The sequence below is a fragment of the Ceratotherium simum genome, chromosome 25 (assembly GCF_057802395.1).
Source record: "Ceratotherium simum simum isolate JZ-2026a chromosome 25, ASM5780239v1, whole genome shotgun sequence".
NCBI classification, from domain to species: domain Eukaryota; kingdom Metazoa; phylum Chordata; class Mammalia; order Perissodactyla; family Rhinocerotidae; genus Ceratotherium; species Ceratotherium simum.
This window is the reverse complement of record NC_141924.1, coordinates 25,818,825-25,841,403: the sequence shown is the minus strand read 5'-3', so window position 1 is coordinate 25,841,403 and position 22,579 is coordinate 25,818,825. Positions and strand designations below refer to the sequence as shown.

The 22,579-nt window shown below is 38.5% G+C and overlaps 1 protein-coding gene across 6 annotated transcripts in view; it reads left to right on the top strand.

Annotated features, from left to right (window-relative positions):
• Positions 1-18,107, top strand: part of CFAP54 (cilia and flagella associated protein 54) — a 289,887-nt gene extending 271,780 nt beyond the window's left edge. For all 6 annotated transcript variants that reach the window (XM_087449073.1, XM_087449072.1, XM_014780106.2 and 3 more), the window contains one exon: positions 17,810-18,107. In XM_087449073.1, the coding sequence (XP_087305199.1) occupies positions 17,810-17,929 (120 nt within the window). In that variant the 3' untranslated portion in view covers positions 17,930-18,107. The remainder of the gene's footprint in view (positions 1-17,809) is intronic.
• Positions 18,108-22,579: the final 4,472 nt, after the last annotated feature.

Sequence of the window (22,579 nt, the reverse complement as noted above, 5' to 3'; positions counted from 1 at the left end):
ATCAGATATTAACATCAACCACATGCTGGTCACTAAAATAATTATCTTGAAGAAGGTTTGGGTAAGAAGTGTGGAGAGGGAAGAGAAACAGCTCGAGGGAGACAGAGTCACAGATATGTTAACATATCTTAGTTTACTTAGTCATTTGCATCTTGAATTTTGTGTTGGATGCATTGATTCTATCATGTGACTGCCTATACCTTATGGCCCCTACAACCTTATGATCCCTGCCTGTCAGCTGAAATAATTGCTCCACAATGCTAGCATCTTATCTTTTGCTGGTTTATTGTGTAAAATGGGTAATACATCTAAACTAAGTTAACCTAATTCAGACTGCCTTCTTTTCATCACTCTCTCTCAAGCCCATGGTTTATATCTTTGTACTTAACAGTTTTTATCAAAATGTGGTATAATGATGTACTTCCACATTTGTCTCCCCTACTAGGGCAGATTGGGTCTTATGTAAGAAGATTGGATCTTATTATGTTTTTATTCTTAGTGCCTTGTCCAGTGTTGGCCCCCTGAAGGTATTTAATAAATGTTTGTTAAATGAATGAATGCTCGTGATACATCTCCCAAGATCCCCCTGGGTTGCAGTCCTAACCTTGCCATTGGCAATGACTTCAGGCCCATCAATTTCATGCATTTGTACAGTAAACATTTGTCAAGCACCTCCTCTGTGCCAGCCATTGAACTAGGCATTGGGATAGAGTAAAAGCCCAGTCCCTGCCTTCAAGGGGGCCTGCAGTTTAGCAGGGAGACAGACAAATACAAAAGCAATTACAGTACAGGGTGAAATAGAGGCCTGGGGGCCAAACATCACTCCTCAGTAATAATATCAGATAATATTCTGATATTACCTTGGCATAGCTCTGAAGGTGAGAAATTCCCTTTGGTATGTTTAAGAAGGCCTCACTAGTTCTTTCTCTATAAGAAATTGAGTTAGTAGAAGCTCTTATGGCCCACGGTTAAAAGTTTTAATTGCTCTGGAAAATGATTGGAAGACAGTAGAGTATCCTTAGGAAGATATAAACACGATCGAGGGCTCTCATGAAAGCATTTTCCCCTGATTCGGAAGACCTTTGGAAAACGAGGCAGAAAACAGGGATCCTAGCTTTGGCAGTTGGCTCAGTGGTGAGGGCATGATTTATGGTTTTGTTCATGGGGCTGGAAAGAATGGTACAAATCCCAAAAGCCCTGATGCAAAGATAAATAGAGAAGTTTTAAAAAAAGTCAGCTCCATTTACAAGCTGTGGCCTGAGAGTAAGGCCTGAGTATAAGGCCTTGTGCTGGACCCACTGGAGGAACCAGAGATGAGACAGGCAGAGTCCTTGCCTCGTCTGACAGTCTAGAAAGGAGGGATGGGGCTAATGCTTGCATACATGGAGAGGACAGTGGTTGTGGTTTTAAACTGGATGATTGCTTTGCATGAAGATGGGGTGAATGAGGTTGACAGAGGTTAAAAGACCTGCCCAAAGTCACACAGCTGGTAACTGTCACAGCCAAGACTCACAGACTCCAGAACCGGTGCTGTGGACTGTTCTCATTATGCTGAAGCCAGCACTGTCTGCCTTTTCAGTTTGGGGACTCAGCCATTCAGGTGGAGGGGCTGGATCGAGCAATATGTCGCTGAGGGAGATTGAGAGTCAGGCTTTGGGAAGCTGTGTGCATGGTGGTTAATGGGCAGGCTTGAGAGCCAAATTGCCTGGCTCTGAATCCCAGCCTAGCTCTGATATTTGCTAATTGTATAACCTTAGGCAAGTTGTTTAACTGCAACGCTTCAGTTTCCTTATTTGTAAAATGAGAATAAAAATAGTACTTACCTCATAGGGTTGTTGTGTGGGTTAAGTGAGTTAATCCATGTAAAACTCTTAGAACAGTGCTTGGCACCTACTAGGCAAAATAGTTGGTTACTATTATTATCATCTAAGAGCTGTCTGAGTTCATTTGGAATTAGACCTGTGTAAATAGATTTGTTTCCCTAAAGAATGGCTGTAGCAGAAGAACAACAACATGTCTGGGATCAAGCCTCTGCGTACATTCCCGAAAGAGAGGCTGGAATAATGCAAGTGACAGGAATGGCTGCATGCATTGCTTTTAACTACATATATTCCCCATTCTCATCTGTTTCAGTTACTATTGTTATGTTACAAAGCACCCCAAACTTAGAGGCATGAAATGACCACCATTTCATTAGGCTCAAGGACTCTGAGGGTCATGTATTTGGAAAGGGCACAGTAGGGCCACCTGTCTTTGGTGCCTTGCCCCATGGTATCTGGGGCATCAGCTGGGAAGACCTGAAAGTTGGGGATGATTCAGTGGCTGGGGGCTGGAATCCCTATAGGCTCAAAGGCTCGTTTGGTTTGCTGTTTGATGCTGGCTGTTGGCTGTTGGCTGGGGGCTGGGAACACAGACTGGGCTGTGGCCCAGAACATAGCACGTGACATCTCTGTGGCATGGTGTTTGGGTTTCAAGAGTGAGTCTCCCAAGTGAACCAGGCAGAAGCCCTAACACCATTTATGCCCTAGCTTTGGAAGTTACACAACGACTCTTCCCCACTAGTCCCAAATCCACCCAGATTCAAGGTTGGACTTAGACTTCACCTCCTGATGGGAGGAGTGTCAAAGTCAAATTATAAGAAGGGCCTGTGTGTTGGCAGCTATTGTTGCAGGAATATGCAATCTGCCACAAAATCCAATAAAACATTCCCGATTTCAAGGCCTGTTCCTCCTCTGAGCAGAGGCTGCTCTTGGCAACCTGCTTAGGCAATTTTTAAAGTTAGTCAACAACTCTCCAGAATATGCTAGACAACTGTCATGGAGTTACTGAGTGTGTTTATACCCAGAGGGCAGAGGATAAACTAGGTGGATTCTCAAAGCACCCTTTGAAATAACCTATGCGGTTTTTCTGAGCATTGGATGGGGTTGCACGTGCCCCTACATAAGTGGGGCAGCTTCCACTTCACTTTTCTTTAGGATGTTGAATCCTAGAGGGTGGTGCTTGGCTATTTAACTTCCTTTGGCTAATTTTATTACATTACCGTATGCCTCTTGGTTTCTTTTTAACAAAACCTCCCAAATGGTAGCAATGACAATACTCTCCTTAAACTGTCATTTACAAGGTTCCACATATTCTGTAACAGGTGTTTCCTAAGTACTAAAAACTTCATTCTATTAATATAACTTCTTTTGGTTGAGAGTTACAGATTTTCATATTTTTTTTTGTACCAGCCAAGAGCTGTCTGGATAGATTTTATGGGCGTCTAGAATTACATCTTTCTTCTGTTAGACATTATCATTCTGTCCTCAAGTGAAGAGTATCCTTTATATGTAAGTTCATGATACATCCACTTAATATTCTCATATTCTTTTGAAGACAATGCCGGTTGACATCAGTTCTGCACTGCTTTTAAAACACGGCACTGACTTTGATTCCATCCTCTCACTGTTCACTTCTAACTGTCAAATTTGGCTAAGGGAAAAAGAAAGCCCTTAAGAAAAGGCCAGGATATTAATGTGCTCTTCAAATTCTAAGAAAAGGCTAAGCTGTTTATAGAGTTTTCAAAATGCTCATCTCTCGGAGATTTGCCAGCAATAGTGTCAAGGTGAAATACTCTCTCATTCATCAAGCAACCGGAGCCTTTGTGTTATCTGTGCTCAAAGTACTGGTCCCACTTTTGTTAGATGTGCAATTTGGGGCTATAATGATACTTGGATATAATTTAAACCAAAATATAATCATGAACCTGATATTATGTCTTTCCTGTAAAAGTAGCAAGAAGTGTGTGCTCTACTTGATAAACCAAGCCTGGCTGCATTCGGCATATAGCTGTATTTCATTCTCAAAGGGACAATTTCCTGAAGTTTAGTCACTTTGTATAATTTCAAAGGAAGTGAGAGGCAGGGGTATCATTAGCAAATCTGTTCCTTGCTTTCTATTTTGCTGAAAACTGTGTTAAATGTTTAGTTTCATTTACTTCATTTTGCTACATGGGTTTTTCTTGATTAAAAAACTGGACCCTTAACAATGGGATTATAGTTTCATTTTAGGAGGATGCTGAATTTTGCCTCATATAGCTGAGTCAGTTGGGAAGCCTTTGGAAATTCTCTTGACAAATGTTCTCTATGTTTAAAAAAATCCACAAAAAAGGAGCAGGTGTAAATTTACCCATTTTCCTTGTTAATACTTTGGACTCTAGCCATTCGAGATTTTTGCTCTTATTCTGCCTATATCTCAGGCAGCTAATACCATTATGTTCTTTTCTCAACCACCTGTGAGAGCAAAGTACAGTGGGAAGAGTGCTCAACACAAGTTCTAGGCCCAGTTTTGCCCTTGTGGACAAGTCGTTAATTCTTAAAGACCTCAGGTCAATTAGATTCTGTTGAAGGTCTCAGAAGCAATGTATCTCAGTGATTTGATTCTTGATCCCACCAGCTATTAATTGTGTGACTGAGAGTAAGTTACTTCTCTGCCTGAGTTCCTTGTCTGTATGTTGCTGATACCACTTCTCAGGTAGGATCACATTAGAAACAATATGCAACATATTTAGTATATGTTGCCAGTACACCAGTGGCAAGCCTTCAATACATTCTGGCCATCTTTGTTTTTCCCAGCCTTAAAATAATGTGAAACACATCATTTGTTCATTTGACCATTAGTAACTCTTTTCATTGGTGGCTTTTGGCCTATCTAAATGTTTGCTAATTTTTGAAAGAGTAAATGGACATTTAATAAATGTATTCTTAGAGTTATTTTTCAATCATTCTTTTTAAATTAAACTTTTTGCTTTGAGACAGTTGCAGATTCACAAGCAGTTCTAATAAATAATAATATAATATTATTAGTGCAAAACTATAGTACAGTATCAACACCAGGATACTGACATTAATAAGGTCAGGATACAGAACAATTTTGTCACTACAAGAACCCCTCCTGTTGTCCTTTTGTGGCCACCCTCACCTCCCATCCCTGTCCCTGACCCCTGACAATTACTAATCCATTACCCATTTCTATCATTTTGTCATTTCAGGAACGTTATATTAAAGGAACCATAGAGTAGGTAACCTTTTGGGATGGGCATTTTTTCGCTCAGCATAATTCCCTAGAGAGCCATTAAACTATTCTTTTGATGAACCAAAAAATGCTTGTGAATATTCACACATTTTATTTTGGCCACAGAATTGTCATTAGCCAAAAGTGCCTGATGTGGTACCTGGCACGTAGTGCAGAGCGAATGTTCAGGGAGGCTCAGTGGTGGATTCCCACCCTTCCCCCTCCTCCTCCTCTCCAGCCTTCTCCTCTTTCCTTGCCCCCTTCTTCTCTACGTCCTGTTATTAATATTGACAGAAAAAGGCTAATTGCTCAAGTTAGAAGTGCTAAAAAGAGTTAAATGAAATGATTTATGTGACATTTCTTTGTAAATTGCAAGCTGTGTTAGACTTCCTTTCAGAAATTGCTGGTCAGTGTTGGCTGCATTATAAGAATGGTTTGCAGCTGCTTTTGGTGTAGACTGATGTGAATAAAGAAGTCAGCATGAGCAGTTTTTCTTTCCACACTGTGCACATGAGGTCTGCCCTCCAGTTTGCTCTTGTACTGGGAGCTGCTAACGAACAAAGCCCGTCAGGCTTCGATTCTAAGCAACAAAGTCCCACGAACAAAACGCAAACTTCAGTTCCCGTGCTTTGTAAAGCCTTTGCTCTGAAAAAGAGCCTCCTGTTTCTAGCTGCCAGATGTTAAGCCCAGTGAGCTCCTTCATAAGAAAGCATCAGGAAACACCAAGTATTGTTTGAACTCTGGAGTTTTCATTTCTGCGTCCCAGGTCAAAAGCTCACGGGCAGACCGGACACAGCCCTTCAGGAGGGAACCCAGCTTCAGTGTACCCAGTTACAGCATTTCTTCCTATAACTTTGCTGCTGGGACTCAAAGTCCTGACCTTTAAGTGGAGTTAAACCCTTCCTCTGATAGAATTTCCTCCTATTCAGAAATACGGTAAGGGGAGAACAGTTTGCCAGAGCATACGTGTTTGAGTCAGGATAGGGTAGTCTATGCTGCGCTAACAAATAAACCCCAAATCTCAGTGGCAATAAAGGTTTATTTCCTTCTCATGCAAAGTCCAGTGAGGGTTGGGAAACTCTCCTTCAACTTGCAACAATGCCGTTTGGACTACGTGGCCTCTACAGTCACCACTGCAGGAGAAGAGTGCTAGGGGATTTCACATGATGTTTTTAAGTAGGGTGACCGTACATCCCTTTTTGCCTGCAACAGTCGCAATGTATACCTGTTGATTTGGAGTAATGGTTAATATACTCTACTTTTATTCTCAAAAGTATCCCAGTTTAAGCAGTAAATTAGGGTGATCATTTCTAAGAGCCAGCCTGGAATGGCTATTATAGTTTTTGCTCGTAGCCTATTGATCCCAAACTAACGCACAAGGATGTAGAAGATTGTAGAGGAGCAGGTATATATTTTAGTGAACACTAATAACTTCTGGCGCAGTAGGCATTTACAGAAATGCCTGAATTTTTAAATAGAAATAACTCAATAACTTCAGTTACCAAAACTCTGTTGAGCAGATGTGCTATAAATATGATATTCTTGTGAACTAAGCCATCTCATGTAATCACACATTGTGGTAGGCTGAATCATGGCTGCCCAGAGATGTCCACATCTTAATCCCCAGAACTTATTACCTTATATAACAAAAGAGACTTTGCAGATATGATTGAGGTAAGGATATTGAGAATAGGCAGATTATCCTGGTTTATCCTGGAGGGCCCTCAATGTAGTCACAAGAGTCCTTTTAAGAGGGAGGCAGAGGGAGATTTCACAAAGGAGAGAAGGCGATATGATGATGGAAGCGGAAATTAGAGTGATGTGATTTGAAGATGGAAAAAGGACCTATAAGTCAAGGAATACATGCTAAAAAGACAAAGAAACAGATTCTCCCTTTAGAGCCTCCAGAAGGAACCAGCCCTATAACACTTGACTTTAGCACATTGAAACTGATTTCAGATTTCTTATCTCTAGGACTATAAGAGAATAAATTTGCTCTGTTGTAAGTCACTAGGTTTGTCATAAATTTGTTACAGCAGCAATAGAAAATTAATGCACACATATATTCTGAAATTCAGCATGTGGCTTTAGATATCTGTTTTAGTCAATGTAGATACTATTTTCCTTATTCTACATGTGAGAAATTGGGGCCTGAAGACTTTCAGTGACTTACACCAGGTCCCTCAGCTAGCTAGTGTCAGAGCCAGGAATCACACCCAGGCAGACTGGCTCCTCAGAACACATTCCTAACCACTGTGCTTCACTGCCTCTCGCCTACTGCCCAACCATCCTCTGGACTCTCTCCTGCTGCATCTGTCAACCATGACAGCCCCTGCCGCTGTAGCCTCTCCTCCACTCTCCCCTGACTTCAGTCTCTGCTCCTCCCATGGGCTCAGTGGCACTCTGAACACTCACACTTTTCCAGCTTCAGCGTTTGGAAATTTTTTGGAAGGTTCTAGGGCTTCCACAGGGAATTTCTCAAGTAAAGGCAGGCTTTAGGTGAACTTATTGAATTTCTTAATATGAAGTTTATAGGAAGGTATTATTTGAGGGAAGTTATTACTTCTGATTCTTCTTCCTACTCTTTAATTCCTAATTCTCCTCCTCATACTCTAGAGGGCAGAATGTTCCTAAGAGTAATCAAATAAAGCGATTAATAGAAGTGATACTGTAAATGTATTAAGCTTGTTTTACCATGACCCAGAAAAGAAGCATCGGGAAATTTGGTATGAGAATTCTTACTTAGTTATTACTTTAAAAATCTTACCTATCCTATATTAGTTATATGCTCATATGCATTTGGCCATATTGCTATTTGTTTAATGGTTCTACAGGTAGCCACTGAATTAAATATTTATGCCTGTCAGGACCCCCGCACTGGGCTACCCAGATCTCCCCTCCAGGACTGAAGAACTTATTTTCCCATCTCTGGGAATGTTCTGCCTGACTGCCATCAGCTCTTAGCCCTCTCCAGGAATTGGAGGACATGGACTCGTTCTGGGGGGACGTCTGAATCTAATTACTGGTTGATATGGAGGTGCAAAGACCTGACCCCCCTACCACAGTTAGGGACAACTCTGAAAGGCCACCTCGTTGTGACTCCATTGCGTCCTGTCTTCTCTCTCTGCCTGATGCTGCTTTCTTCCCTTTCCCCGTGGATGTTGATCCCAAGAGTATTCCCTAATAAACATCTTGAAAGCTAAGGTCCATCTTAGGGTCTGCTTCCCAGAAACCTGAACTGCAACAACGAGTTAAAAAATAAACCACAAAGATCCCTGACTGGTGGTGAAGACATAAGAGTGCTTGATTAATCGTTAGTTATTGTAATTAGAAGAGTTCTAAAGGAACTAGAAAACATACTTTCTGGCTTAAAGTCTATTTATTTATTGTAGAAGTAAGAAGAAAACATATACATATCACCCACTCATGGTTAAAAATACATTCTACAATGGGACCCATAGTTCAATCGCATTTTCTTTTGACCTCCATTTTAACAGGTAATTTACAAATGAAATAAACTTTATAAAACAAAGACTCTAGCCCATATCCAATCCTCAATAAATGCAGGCTTCCTTTCTCAGAGAAAGAATTTTTCCAGAGTACAGAAACAAGGACTTGGTAAAGCTTTAAAATCATCTTCTGAAGATAAAAGCAATGAGGTAAAGCAAAATGTAGTCACGTATAAAAACTACATCAGAATTTATACTCACATCTCTACAGAAAATGAGGACTAGACATTGAGTTTTACAACACATTGAATACAGGCATTTCTGTTAAATCCTCTATCCAAAAAAACTTTTCCTTTCATCTTTGCCCAAGCCCCTGATTATAAGCACTGAACCATTGGCCATGAACTTGCATCTAGCCTTTATGCCCCTATGCACTTCATTGTTGGTTGCATAACTCACGCTTCCTGTTCTGATTAGAGCTTTTGATATTTTTAAGGGGATTTGCCCTGTTTGAGACCTCTATTATTTCTTTATATGGTGAAAAATACTTTCCTGGAGAGAGAGAGAGCAGCTGTTCTTTCTGCACAATAGGGTGTCGGATTTCAAAGGCTCTTTTCTCTGGGCCTTAAACTCTTGAACAGTCAGAATAAGCCTGATATGTACAACCTAAACTTACCTTTTTCTTAAGGTTCTCTTTTGGTCTTAAAGGATTGTTTTCTTAAATAGTTCCCTATAAAAAGCATATGCTCTTAATGGAGGTATCACTGTGAGCTCTATTACTTTTCATCAAGTAGTGCTTTCGCTCTGCCTAGGGTGGGGCATGACGGGCAATGTGTGCAGAATAGGCGCTGAGGAGGAGCAGTGTAGAAGGCCCCAAAGACATTCACTAGCTGAGCTCTGCCCTAATTTACGTAATACCGGATATGACTGTTGTGTGGTTTTTCCTGACACCAACAAATTCTACAGTGCTCTGACACCAACTGAGTGTCCAACAATTAATTCAATTCTGACACTACTACCCAGAGTTATCACAGACTCCACAGATTAAGGGCCCAGTTCAAGAGTGTCCCCACTTCAGATGCCAGCTGCAAATGAGGTGCCCAGGCTATCCACACTTCTGCCCAGAAGACTACAAATTCAGGAGTTCCCATGATGCCCTCTCAAGTTTGATAATGCACTAGAATGACTCACAGAATTCAAGAAAGTGCTTTATTTATGATTACCAGCTTCTTATAAAGGATACAACTGAGAAACAGCCAAATGGAAAAGATGCACAGGGCAAGATATAGGGGTTGGGGAGGAGCAGAGCTTCCATGCCCTCTCTGGGTGCACCACCCTCCCAGCACATCAATGTGTTTTGACCAACCAAGAAGTTTCTCGAACCCTGTTGTTATGGGGTTTTTGTGGAAGTTTCATTATGTAGGCATGATTGATTAAATCATTGGCCATTGGTGATTGAACTCAGTCTCCAGCCCCTCTCCTCTCCTCATAGGGCTGAAAGTTTTAACCCTCTAATCACATGGTTGGTTTTCCTGGTGACCAACCCATCCTGAAGCTATCTTGGCACCTTCCCGCCTTAGTCATCTTATTAGCATAGAAGAGAAAATTTCCGAGGGTTTTAGGAGCTCTATGCCAGGAACCTGGGACAAAAACCAAATAATTATTTTTTATTATACCTTAACTGTAAACTATGAACGTAACCTGAAACTGATTTTTAAACATACATGCCAGTGAATGTAGTCTCTTTCAATGTATCTCCTCTCTTGGAGGCACTCTTCATGTATTCCAATAAAGAAGCCATTGTTCGAAACATTTTTGGCATCTACTTAGATGTGAGAAGGGAGACAGGGCCCATTATGTTGCTGAAATGTTTTTAGCTGGACTGAAACATTTGGTTTCCTGTGCCTGTGGGACAATGTGTCTGAGCAAGACTTGTCCTTTATTAAAAGGTGATCTCTGCTCAAGAGCTCAAGGAAACACAATGCATAGTCAGGGCTCAGTGGTTGCAGAGTGATGGTGACAATGGTGGTGATGATGATGATTTAAGAAGAGTCTATCCTATTCTTGGATAGTATAACATTTGAACTAATTCCCTGCACAAACACTTTCTCTCTTATATCCTATCTTTGATTTCCAACTTTCTTGTTCTCTGCAAAATGCCTTTAAAATAATGTTATTTCTTTAAAATATAATTTTAAAAGATTCCTACCATCTCACCAATATGACCCTTTGGTCTCATATTATGTAAAAAAACCCCAAAATATCTTTTCTGTCTTATTTAAAGTTTCATTGACACCAAAATTAGAGTGATAAAAAAGATAATCTCGTTCTCAGCAATGTGTGAAATTTCCTGTGGTCTGGTAAATTTGTATACAAGCCCTTCACACATTCCTAAGACTTGGGTACTGTTTCTGTTAGATTGGGGAGAATACTATCTATTGTTGTTGGTATTGGGATTCTCTTGATCATATAAAGTACAATGAAACCAAACATATCTAGTTCCCTCTCATCTGGAACTTTTATTAGATGGGTCACCATTCATTCATGATATTGATTCTTAAGTGAGCTGGTATCATATTATCCTTTCTACTTTGGAATGAATGTTTTTCCCCAGTCTGAAAAAAAATCCAATAAATGATTAACTTCAAAGACTCAGGTGATATATTAAGAAGAGATAGAAAACATGGTAGAAAAACTTATATGTGAGAATGCTGGATAAAAACAGTATTTGCTTTCCTACCTTGAAGCTATTAAAATTTTTTTTTCATGGCTCTGGCTCTCTGTGTTTTAAGGTTCTTGAAAGGAGGCAAAGTTAAATCCACCCATATCACAAAGCTCACAATTTTTGATATTCCACTTACCAATTATAAGACTAGGCAAACCTAAATGATTAGAGGAAATTTGGCTTTCTCCATTTTTTCTTGGTCCTTAGCATTTAGAATCAATGAAAAGGCAACTGGCACCGTGGTGAGAGAAGCAAAAAGAGGTGTCAAAGTAGGTGCTCAATAAAAACTCATTGGATTAAGAAATATCTTAGATACCTTGAAGACTATATGATTTGTCTTTCAATCAAGGAAAATTGTTGGAACAAAAGAACAGAAGTAATAAAATCTTTCTTTATGATAGAATCCAGTTTTCATGCAGAAACTCCTATAAAATATAGCATTGGCAAATAACTTTTAACTCTCCAGTGGCTTTCAAAACTTCCCCAAACAAGTTCAAGTCCAGGCCAGAGTTTAATGAACCCCTTCAGTGTACCCCAACTTGATTAATTTCCTTTCCCTTCCTCATATGATTTCAAGCTTTTATCCTCTCCAGGCAGGCAAAATCATCGCCATTTCTTTAATATTGCTCCTTAACACATAACCTACTTGAACTAATTTACAATCTGCTACCTGCCAAGCTGTTTTCTTCCTTTCTCCCTACGAAGACTTTCCTAATCCACGAAAAGGAACAAGGATTCCTTGGTACCTTATCCTGGCCAATTTGGACTCAAAGCTATTTACAAAAACATAAAAGACTCCTCAATGATTACATGATTGCCAATCTTGCCTCCATTGAATGACAAAGAAAGAAATTCAATAATTTCACCTGAGCTTAACTTTACTTGAGAAATTTTCTATGGAAGACCTAGAACCTTCCATAAAATTTCCAAAAGCTGAAGCTGGAAACCTGTTCAGAGTGCCACTGAGCCCATGGGGGGAGCAGGAGACTGAAGTCAGGTGGGAGTGGAGGAGAGGCTACATGTGGCAGGGGCATTTCAGGGTTGACAGATGCAGCAGGAGAGAGTCCAGAGGATGGCTGGGCAGTAGGTGAGAGGCAGCGAAGTAGAGTGGTTAGGAATGTGTTCTGAGGAGCCAGTCTGCCTGGGTGTGACTCCTGGCTCTGACTCTAGCTAGCTGAGGGACCTTGGGAAAGTCACTTAAAATCTCTGAGCCTCATGGCTGTTGTTCACATTGTAAAAAATTATGTGGGCTCACTTAAATGTCCAGATAAATCAAGATTGAATAGACACAGGTCAAGAAACATGTCTAAAGAAATACTTTACCTGTTAACTCTCTCATTTTACTTGAAATCTTGTCAATTTTATTTTACTTTTTAAAATCTTGAACTCTCTGGGAAGAAGATATAACTCTGACTTCCTGAAGTACCTTCAGTTTCCCTTAGTATATATAGCGTTGCTGTACTTTGTGAGATAAATTTAGCATTTTCACCTAACTCAACATTTTTTCAAACTGGATGTCATGATTTTGATGAGAGTGGATTTTTTATTTTACTGTTTTAATAAATGGTTTATTTTACTGTATTTAATAAAATGTTTATTTCATTAATTACCTGGCACATGTTTGAGTGGTTTACTTTTTTTCCTAATTTAAGTAGAAGTTTTAGGAATAATAAGGCTCAATAGCACTTCTGTGAATTAACATCACTTTGAAATATTTAGCTATTGGAATAAGGCAAGAGAATATAATCAGTAACATAAATATTAAGAAACAATAAACAAAATTATCTTTATTTGTAAAGGATATAATTGTAAAACCAAAACCCTAGAGTTTTAAAATGATTAGATTAAGAGAATCTGATAAAGTAGCTAATATAAAAATCAGTAACTTTATTTCTACTAAGAATAACCATTTAAAATGGAAAATTTTAAACTTCACTCACAATGATAACAAAACTATGAAAAGCCGAGGAATAAATTTAACAAAAATAGTGCAGGATGTAAGTAAATAAAAGGATGAGTTTTAGTAGTAGACAATTTTACAATGCCACTCATTAAAAAAAACTCCCCCTTACCTCTGAATTGAAAAGTCAATTAATTATATGTTAATGGCACCCTATCCTCACTTCTAATTAACATTGTATGGGGATTCTTAGCCAGCAAAATAAAGGAAGAAAAATAAAAAGATATAACTGTGGGAAAGGAAAAAATAAATTCTCATTCTTCACAGGTATAGAAAATCCAAAATAGTCTTCAAATAAACAGAATGAATAAGTGAATTTAAGAAAGTCGCTATATACAATATCAATGTAAATACAAATTTTATTTCTATATAGTAGAAAAAACAATTAGAAATTAAATTTTTAAAAAGTTTTTATTTACAGTAGTATTACAAAATTTACATGGAAATGCAAAGGACCTGGAATAGCCAGACCATCTAGAAAAAGAAGAAAGCTAATGAACTTACACTTCTAGTTATCAAGTCTTATTAAAGAGCTACATTAACAGTGTGGGATTGGATTAAGTATAGACATAGACCAGTGGAACAGAATAGAGAGTCCAGAAAGAGGTCCACACATACACAGTCCCATGGTTTATGTCCAAGTTGATTCTGCAGTTCAAAGAGGAAAGAATTGTCTTTTCAACAGATGGATCAGGGTCAATTGGATATCTATATGGAAAAATAATTCACTTTGATCCCTACCTCACAATATATACAAAATCAATTCCAAATTGATTATGGAACTAAATGTGAATGATAAACCATAAAGCTTCTGGAGGAAACCATAGGAGATTATCTTCACAACCTTGGAAATGGCAGAGCTTTCATAATAGGACCTATGAAAAAGTACCAATCATAAGGGAAAAAAATAAATTGGACTATATTTTAAGACACCACTACGAGAGTGAAATGGCAAGCCACGGAATGGGAGAATATATTTACGTACACCCAACGAAGGACTGGTTTCTAAAATATATTGAGAATCAGTAAGAAAAAGACAACTCAATATTAATTGGACAAAAATATACCCTTCAACAGAGACCAATGAACGTACCTTCAATATTATTAATTGTCGGGGACATGACACTAAAAACATGAAGAGATATCTCACAACATACAACAGAATGGCTAAAATTAACAAGTAAAATAATCAGTTTTTGAAGATGTAGAATAACTGATGCCCTCATCCATTGCTGGTTGGAGTATAAATTGGCCAATCACTTTAGACAACTGTTTGGTAGAATCTGCTTAAAGATATAGGCATAGGGCCGGCCCCATGGCTTAGCGGTTAAGTGCGCGCACTCCACTACTGGTGGCCTGGGTTTGGATCCTGGGCGCACACCGACACACCGCTTCTCCGGCCATGCTGAGGCCGTGTCCCACATACAGCAACTCGAAGGATGTGCAACTATGACATACAACTATCTACTGGGGCTTTAGGGTAAAAAAAAAGGAGGAGGATTGGCAATAGATGTTAGCTCAGAGCCAGTCTTCCTCAGCAAAAAGAGGAGGATTAGCATGGATGTTAGCTGAGGGCTGATCTTCCTCACACACACACAAAAAAGATATATGCATAACCAATGGCCAAAAAAATTCCACTTTTATGTATATACCTAACAGAAATGTGTACATTTGTGTACCTAAGGCATGCTGATTCTAAACAGTGAAAATTTTGAAATAAAGTTTTGAAATAATACTTTGATATAACTTGAATGTCCAGCATCTGGAAAGTGAATAAATAGTGATACATTCATGCAATGGAAACTATACATCAGTAAGAATGAAAAAGATGTTGTTACACTCAGTGACATGATGAATCTGAGGAACATAAGGTTGAACAAAAAAGCCAGACACAGAAGAGTATATATTTTATTATTCTACTTAAATAGAGTTAAAACACACACAACCCCCCCAAGTAAAACTAAGCTGTTGGCATAGAAGTCAGAACAGTGTTTACTTTGTTGGAAGGAGGGCAGAATTAGTGACTAGGAGGGTGCACCAGGGGGACTTCTTGGGTGCTGATCAGGTTCTATGATCTGGATGATGGTTATGAGGATGTGTTCATTTTTCAAAAAAAAAAATCAAGTTGTGCACTTAAGATTTCTCATTTTTTTGTCTGTATGTTATACTTAAATCAAAAGTTTATTTAAAGAATTGTGTTTAGCAGTAGCAGAATACAGACTGTTTTATAGCATGGTAGAAATAGCATTTAAAGCATGTGACTCGTCGACCGAAGGGCTTAAAATGCCTGGGTGTCTGGAAACGGCGGAGTAATAACACGGGTGGGTCCTGACATTTTAGGGTAATTTGTATTCTCCTGAGGACAAAAAAGAATTAATAACTCCTGAATGACAACTATTTTTATTTTATCTTCCTGATCTGAAGCTTTCACTTGTGCCCTCAACAAATAAACTTCAATTAATCTTCATCCTTTGATAAGCGATCACTTGTTTCTGCAGGTTCATTGTCAAGGATCAGAGGCCAAAGTGCTGTGTCTAGTATATAAATTATGTCATGAAGATAGCTCTAATGTTATGTAAAACTAACTTGGCTACTTTTTTTTTTATATCATTCCTATCTTTAACATGAGAAGAATTCTACAATAACAGAGATATAGCATAAGAGAAAACACAAATATTTTAATGTTAATTATTATTTTTTTGTATACTAATTGAAAATCATCTACTAAAGAGTATTAAATTGGGCATGAGATATTTCATCGCTACATAATAAAACGAATGTTTAGTGCAGTTAAATAGCAATGAGATATAACCAAATAATCACAGTAAACACATATTTTCAACATATTAATAAACCAATGAATATTTTCTTGCCAAAATGTTTCCATTATATTTTTATGAATAAAAAATAATCATTAAATGGCAAAAAAAAGTTTATAACATTCCATAATAATATGCTGCCCTGGGTATGGGAAAACCTTCATATGTTTCTGGTTCAGTGTTAATTGCCATAACCTATTTGGAAAGTAATCTGGCAAGAAATGTTAAAATGTAAAATGTAAACACCCTTTGACTAAAGCAACCACCTTGGAGAATCAGTAGGACAGAAACAGAAGCACCTGTATCCAGGGATATATATACACAGATAAGCACATACAGAAACTGGAAACAACCTCTGTGGCGAATGATTGAATAAATTAGGATACGGCCATATATGTATTGTTAGTAGCCATTAAAAATAATGTGTTCAATCATAATAATAATATCTAGGCTTTACTGAGTGCTTATTATGTGCTAGGCACCATTCTAAGTGTTTTGTGTGTTATAAACTCATTCCATCCTTGTAAGAACAATATGATAAAGAGCTATTGTTATTTCCATTTTACGGATGAGGAAATTAAAGTTCAAACAGATCAAATATTTTAACCGACCTCACACAGCTGGTATGTGGTGAGGTCTGAATTTGAACCAGGCAGTCTTCCTCCAGAATGCCCACTCTTAAACTCCATGTGGTTATCCTGCCTCCCTGAATGAAGGTAGGATTTCTCCTACATATTGATAACCGAAAAAGCCAATAATGGAAGTCTAGTTATCTTATTTCAAAAAAAGGAAAGAAAGAAAAGGAAAAGAAAAAAACGCCACATGAGTATACATTTTTATGAGGATTTAAAAGTTTTGGAAGCTTATTCCTCCAAGTGGTAACACTAATTACTCTAGGACTGAGTGAGAAAGGAGGATATTATTAATTTTTTATTTATTCACCTCTTGATTATTTGAAGTTGTAGAAAGCACTGGCATACTTTTGTCATTTTTTAATTCAGTAAAGTGAAGAAAAAGAAATAAATACCAGCCTCCACTTTTAGGTTCATTATGCTTTCTTGAGAATAAAAGTTTCATTTAACAAGTAGACAAGAAATGAATAATACTTGTCTTCTAATTTCTTACCAAGACTCAGGCCCACAAGGATCTAATTCATTGTAGTCATTCTATGTGAAATTTGCTCATTCATCTTCAAACTATCTAGATTGGCGTGAAATGGGTCCCCAGTAAACATTTGTTTCTTTTCCTTCATGTTCCTTCTCTCCTTCCTGCCCTTCTCCCAATCAAATAACCAGTGCTATGATCACAAAAGCAGTCTTTATTTTCCATTTTTCAGCCTACTTAGATGACTTTGGCTACACTAGTCCTCAGCATGGTAACCTGGTGCCTCTTTCGGAGAGAGTGAGCTTCAAACGTAATTTGCTTCACTGTGTCAGGACGTAAACTCAAAATGAGGGAGGGAGATTTGTCAACTGGGCAATCTGTTATGAAGGAAAGTATTTCATTAGGAATGGGGTGAAAAGTCCTACTTTTAAAATCATGTACAATGACTATATAAATACAAGCCATCCATATTTCTAGAAGTTTTATAGGCTAATCTATGAATCTTAATAGGACGTAAAATGATATATGCGACATTTCGGCAGTGTAGAGATGGGAAACTTTGCGTCTTACCTTAGGCAAGAGTTAAATATCATCCACGTAAAATTATTATATGGAATTGGTATTTGTGTAATTTGAAACTTTACTTCAGTCAACAGTTTGAAACAATGCATTTCGTGAACACTTTTATGCTTTTTCTCAGGTCCCATTTGATGTCTCGCTGCCGTCTATATTCAATCTTGAGAGACTTTTTGATCTTGCTAATGGTTGTATCGTATCAGGAGGAAGCCTTTTCAACTGGATGGTGTCGATTATTCCCTGAACATCGTTTACATGTTAACCTTAAAAAAGATTTAATTGTTATTGCTTTTCTTGGTTTGAAATCAGTTTTTGGAACTGTCCTCTTATGACAAACAAAATAAAATTGTTTTCTTACACAAGCTAAAATTCTTTAAAAATTATAGTTTTGAGTAATATTTTAAATCATATTTGAATTAAATGACAATACTATTGCTTATTAAAACTATCTTACAGAGCTATTCATAGCAAATGTTTGTGCAGAGTGCAACTATTCCCATGTGTATATAGTTTAGGTTTAGGTTGTCTTTAGATGTGTCCACACAGCAAGATTGGATTAAACCAGTGGTTCTCAACTAGGGGTAATTTTGCCCCTCAGGTGACATTTGGCAATGTCTGAAGACATTTGGGATTGTTATAACTGGGAGGGAGTATTACTGGCATCTAGTGGGTAGAAGACAGGGATGCTGCTAAATATCCTGTGATGCCCAGGAGAGACCCACACAACTAAGAAAATGTCAATAGTGCTAAGCTTGAGACACTCTGAGTTAAACCTCAACATGTGGTCAATTCAACTTTGGAAGTTTGTCTTTGTGGCTTGGGAAGAAATCTGTAGCAAATTGCACCTTTCATATTTTATACTTCTGAGAGGCAACATTGCATCCACTGTAGAGCATGGGTTATGGAATTATATAGATCTGAATTTGAATAGTAACTTCACCGCTTACTAGTTCTGCTACTTAGAGAAAGTGACAAATTCTTTAAGCCTTATTTCCTCACCTGTAGAATGGCGATATTAATAGGATTGCTGTGTGGATTGAATTAAGTGAGATGATGTTAGGAGTTATCATTTCCCCGCCAAACTGGAAGAGGATCACGCATTTCTGACCCACTTTGTTTGCATCCAAAAATGCTATGCATGAATGCTTCCTATGTGCTGGCCCATGAATGGATATTCATGGTAAAATGAAAAAAATAAGGATAACATAGACATGTTTTTCTAAAGCTAAATGTGTTTAATGAATTGCCCTTTATTCTGAGATTATGGATTTCCTGCTTCCTATTTGTGTTAAAATGGCATTTCTTTTATGAAGTAGTGGTAATAGCAGCTGGTAACTGATATTTTTAAATGTTTTTACTTTATAATAAAATAAAAAGTAGCAACCTTAAATTGGTCCCTGATCTTTTTAAATTTACACATCCATGAAGTTCCAAAGGCTGGGAACAGCCAAGCTAGAATCGTCCTAGAGTACTGCATAGAGGAAATGAGTCTTGAGCAAGACTTTTAATGGTAAAAGGATTTTATGGTTGAAAATTTGCTGGTAGGGAGGATGCTGTAGGAGAATAGAGGGATAAAAATAAACATGAACATGTGTATGTGCAGAGGACTTTCCTGTCACCTATCTGGAGTGGACAGTCACGAAGGAAAATAAGATGAACTCTAAGGGTGGAACTAGAGTGAAGACGTCAGGCTTGATTCGGTATATGATAGGGCACCAGTACTGGTGATTAAGGAGAGGAGTGACAAATTCTTGGCGCTAGTAGACATTCAGTAAATGTTGAGTGAGTGAAAAGGAATGAATGAATGAATGAATGATAGCCTGTCTTTCAGGGAAGATAAGTATGCAGTGTACAATGTAAAAGGAAGAAACAAAGGCAAGAAGACCAGTAGGAAACTATGTTGTAGTGAAAGAGAAAGAGAAAGGAATATTTACCATGGAATTCAGGAAAAAAATTTGCCTGATGACTATACTCTTATGTGAAATAAAGTTTGGGTCTTAACTAGAAAACCACTCAGATAGTGATGACTCTAACGTGGTGAAGGTTTTCAAATCCTTTAGCCAGGGATTGGGGTTTATAGATTTCTTTGCTAGGATAGAGAATGCTTTCAAGGGTTTTGTGTTTCTGCCAGGGGAAGTTTAATTTATTATGCAAAATTTAGCCACCAGGAGCAAAAAGGCACTACACATTTAATATAGGTGTAGAAATATAGCATGATTAATAACCAAGGCCATTCACTTCAACCTAATGTTAATTTCCTGAGAATGTATATGCATGTCTTTCATTCTTTGGCACTATTAAGTTTTTACTAATTGGATGCTTTTTATTTTTCTTTATTTAAATATTAGTGGATATAAATGCATGTACTGTTTTATAGAACCCTAGAACAATGCCTGACACATAATAGAGGTCTATAATATTTGTTGAACGAATGAATGATTGGATGGATGGATGGATACTTGGATGGATGGATGGACAGATGGATGGCTGGATAGATGGATGTGACCCAGGCAAGATGACACTATGGAGTTCTAAAAGATATCACCACCACCCCACCTTCACTACCATTACCATTATTGTCTACCCTCTCTGGAGTATGTGCCACGCTAGGCACTGTGTTAGTAAGTACTTCATATGCATTATCTCCTTCTGTCCTCACAAAATTATGACCATGATGCACATGGGATGACTGACTCCATGTTACAGATGAGGAAATAAAAGCACAAGGCAGTTAAGTAACTTGCCCAGTGATGACAGTTAATCAGAGAGAGAGCCAGGGTTTAAATGCCAGCTCTGTCTGACTGGAGAATTTCCGTTCTTCATTGCTAAACTGGCTTCCCCAACGCTTGCACCCGCTCCACTGCCCTGAGAAATTTGAAAGTCAAGGGAGAGGAAGACATAGCTGAACCTCGAGCCAAAACTGGAACACCTGTTGTGGAATGCTCCTGGAGCAGATGTTTAAAAATGACTTGCAGGGCCGGCCCTGTGGCTTAGCAGTTAAGTGCGTGTGCTCCGCTGCTGGCGGCCTGGGTTCAGATCCCGGGCGCACACCAACGCACCGCTTCTCCAGCCATGCTGAGGCGGCGTCCCACATACAGCAACTAGAAGGATGTGCAGCTATGACATACAACTATCTACTGGGGCTTTGGGGGAAAAAAAATAAATAAAAATTTAAAAAATAAAAATTTTAAAAATGACTTGCAGACCTGAATGGACGCCCCCAGCAAGCATGGGAGGGTCCCCAACGTAATCCATCCCAACATATTGGTTTCCTCTGGGGAAGGCAGGTCCCTTCCAACTATTACGGATAATATTTCAGCACATTTCTGCTGCTTCTCCACTTTAGTAGCTTACAGATGCTGTTATTCTTGGGTGTTGTTTTGACTGAGAGAAACACTGTCTTAAACTACACCAGACCCTGCAGTCACAGCTTCCTCACTTTAAGCCATCAGTCCAGAAATCCCCCATCTCTTCTAAAATAGCAACAACACTCCCTAGTTAAAGCTGAAACTTTCTGTGCAAGGCAGTGAGGAAATGGTGATGAGCTGGGCTGAAGTACAAACAAAAAGGAAATTCAAAATTTACCAGGATGAACAATGTGTTTATTTCCAGAAATGTCTTTCAGGTTTGTTTTTTAAAGACCAAATTACACAATTTGCAGCTGCCTTTTTTTTTAATGCAGTCTAGAGTATCTGCAAATGCTTTATAGCAGACACCTGCAGTGTTTTCTATTTGTTTTAATTATAACAGAGGATGACAGGAGGCGAACTGAAAGGGGGAGAAGGGAAGCAGAAAGAGAAGAGAGGGAAGCAGCGAGCAGGAGAATAGGAGCCAGTGCCAGCAGCTAAGTGATGGGTAATAAACCCCAGCACTTCCCATGTCTTTCTCCACATCAGTCTCCAAGAGATTGCTTTAGAAATTGACCACCTGCTAGCTATTCAGAACTTTAATCCCATAGTCTCGATTCGCTTCAAGTGTAGGCACTTTACACATTGCCTACCCCACTTGACTTGTTCTCCTTCACTGAACTGCAGGGAAAAAATGGCACACTTCTGGAAAGTACTAGAAACTTGGTTTCTGCCTCTGGTCTGCATTGCCCTTCCTTCCCCTTCTGGGCAACGTCATACAGATGGCTCCATCCCAGCTCAAATGGGCAGAGCATAGGGCTCCCGGGACTCCTTGAGCACTTCCTGGTGCCCTGCTCATGTGGCTCTTAACAGTGTCCTTGGGCACGCACTTCTGTATTGTTATATTTTCACAACGCAGTCTTATAACTTTAGCTCAAGAGTGTCATACTGCCCCACATTCCTTTGGGTGTCATTTAGCTTGAGACTGGGTATATCATTGTTTGCTAGTGTACCTTGGAATCTACAGAGTGTCGTAAAGCCTAGAAACTTAAATGAAATATATATAATGTCATCAAGGATCTCTTCAATCCATAGAAAAAATAAAATACTATTTTTAACTTTTGTAATATTATGTATGTGTGCATAGGATTGGACGAGCCCCTAAATGGGGGTTAGAGGAGAAAACAGTGGACCCGGAAGTCCGCTGTTTAACCACCTTTTCTCATTTTCTCATATTTGAAATGCTTGTGGTGTATCCCCAAGATGCTCCCACCCACATGCCCAAGGAAACTTGTGCGAAAATGTTCACTGATCCTTTGATTACAATAGCAAAAAAAAAAAAAAAAAAAATGGCAACCTACTAAATATCCCTCAGGTGGAGAATGGATAAATAAATCATGGTGTAAATGAATTAATTAAAAAAAATATCATTCTGGATACACTTCAAAAACAGGTTGATTAAAAGAAAAAAAATGAAGTATTACAGAAGGATACATATAGGAAGATACGATTTATATAAAGTTAAAAAATAGGCAAAATGACATACT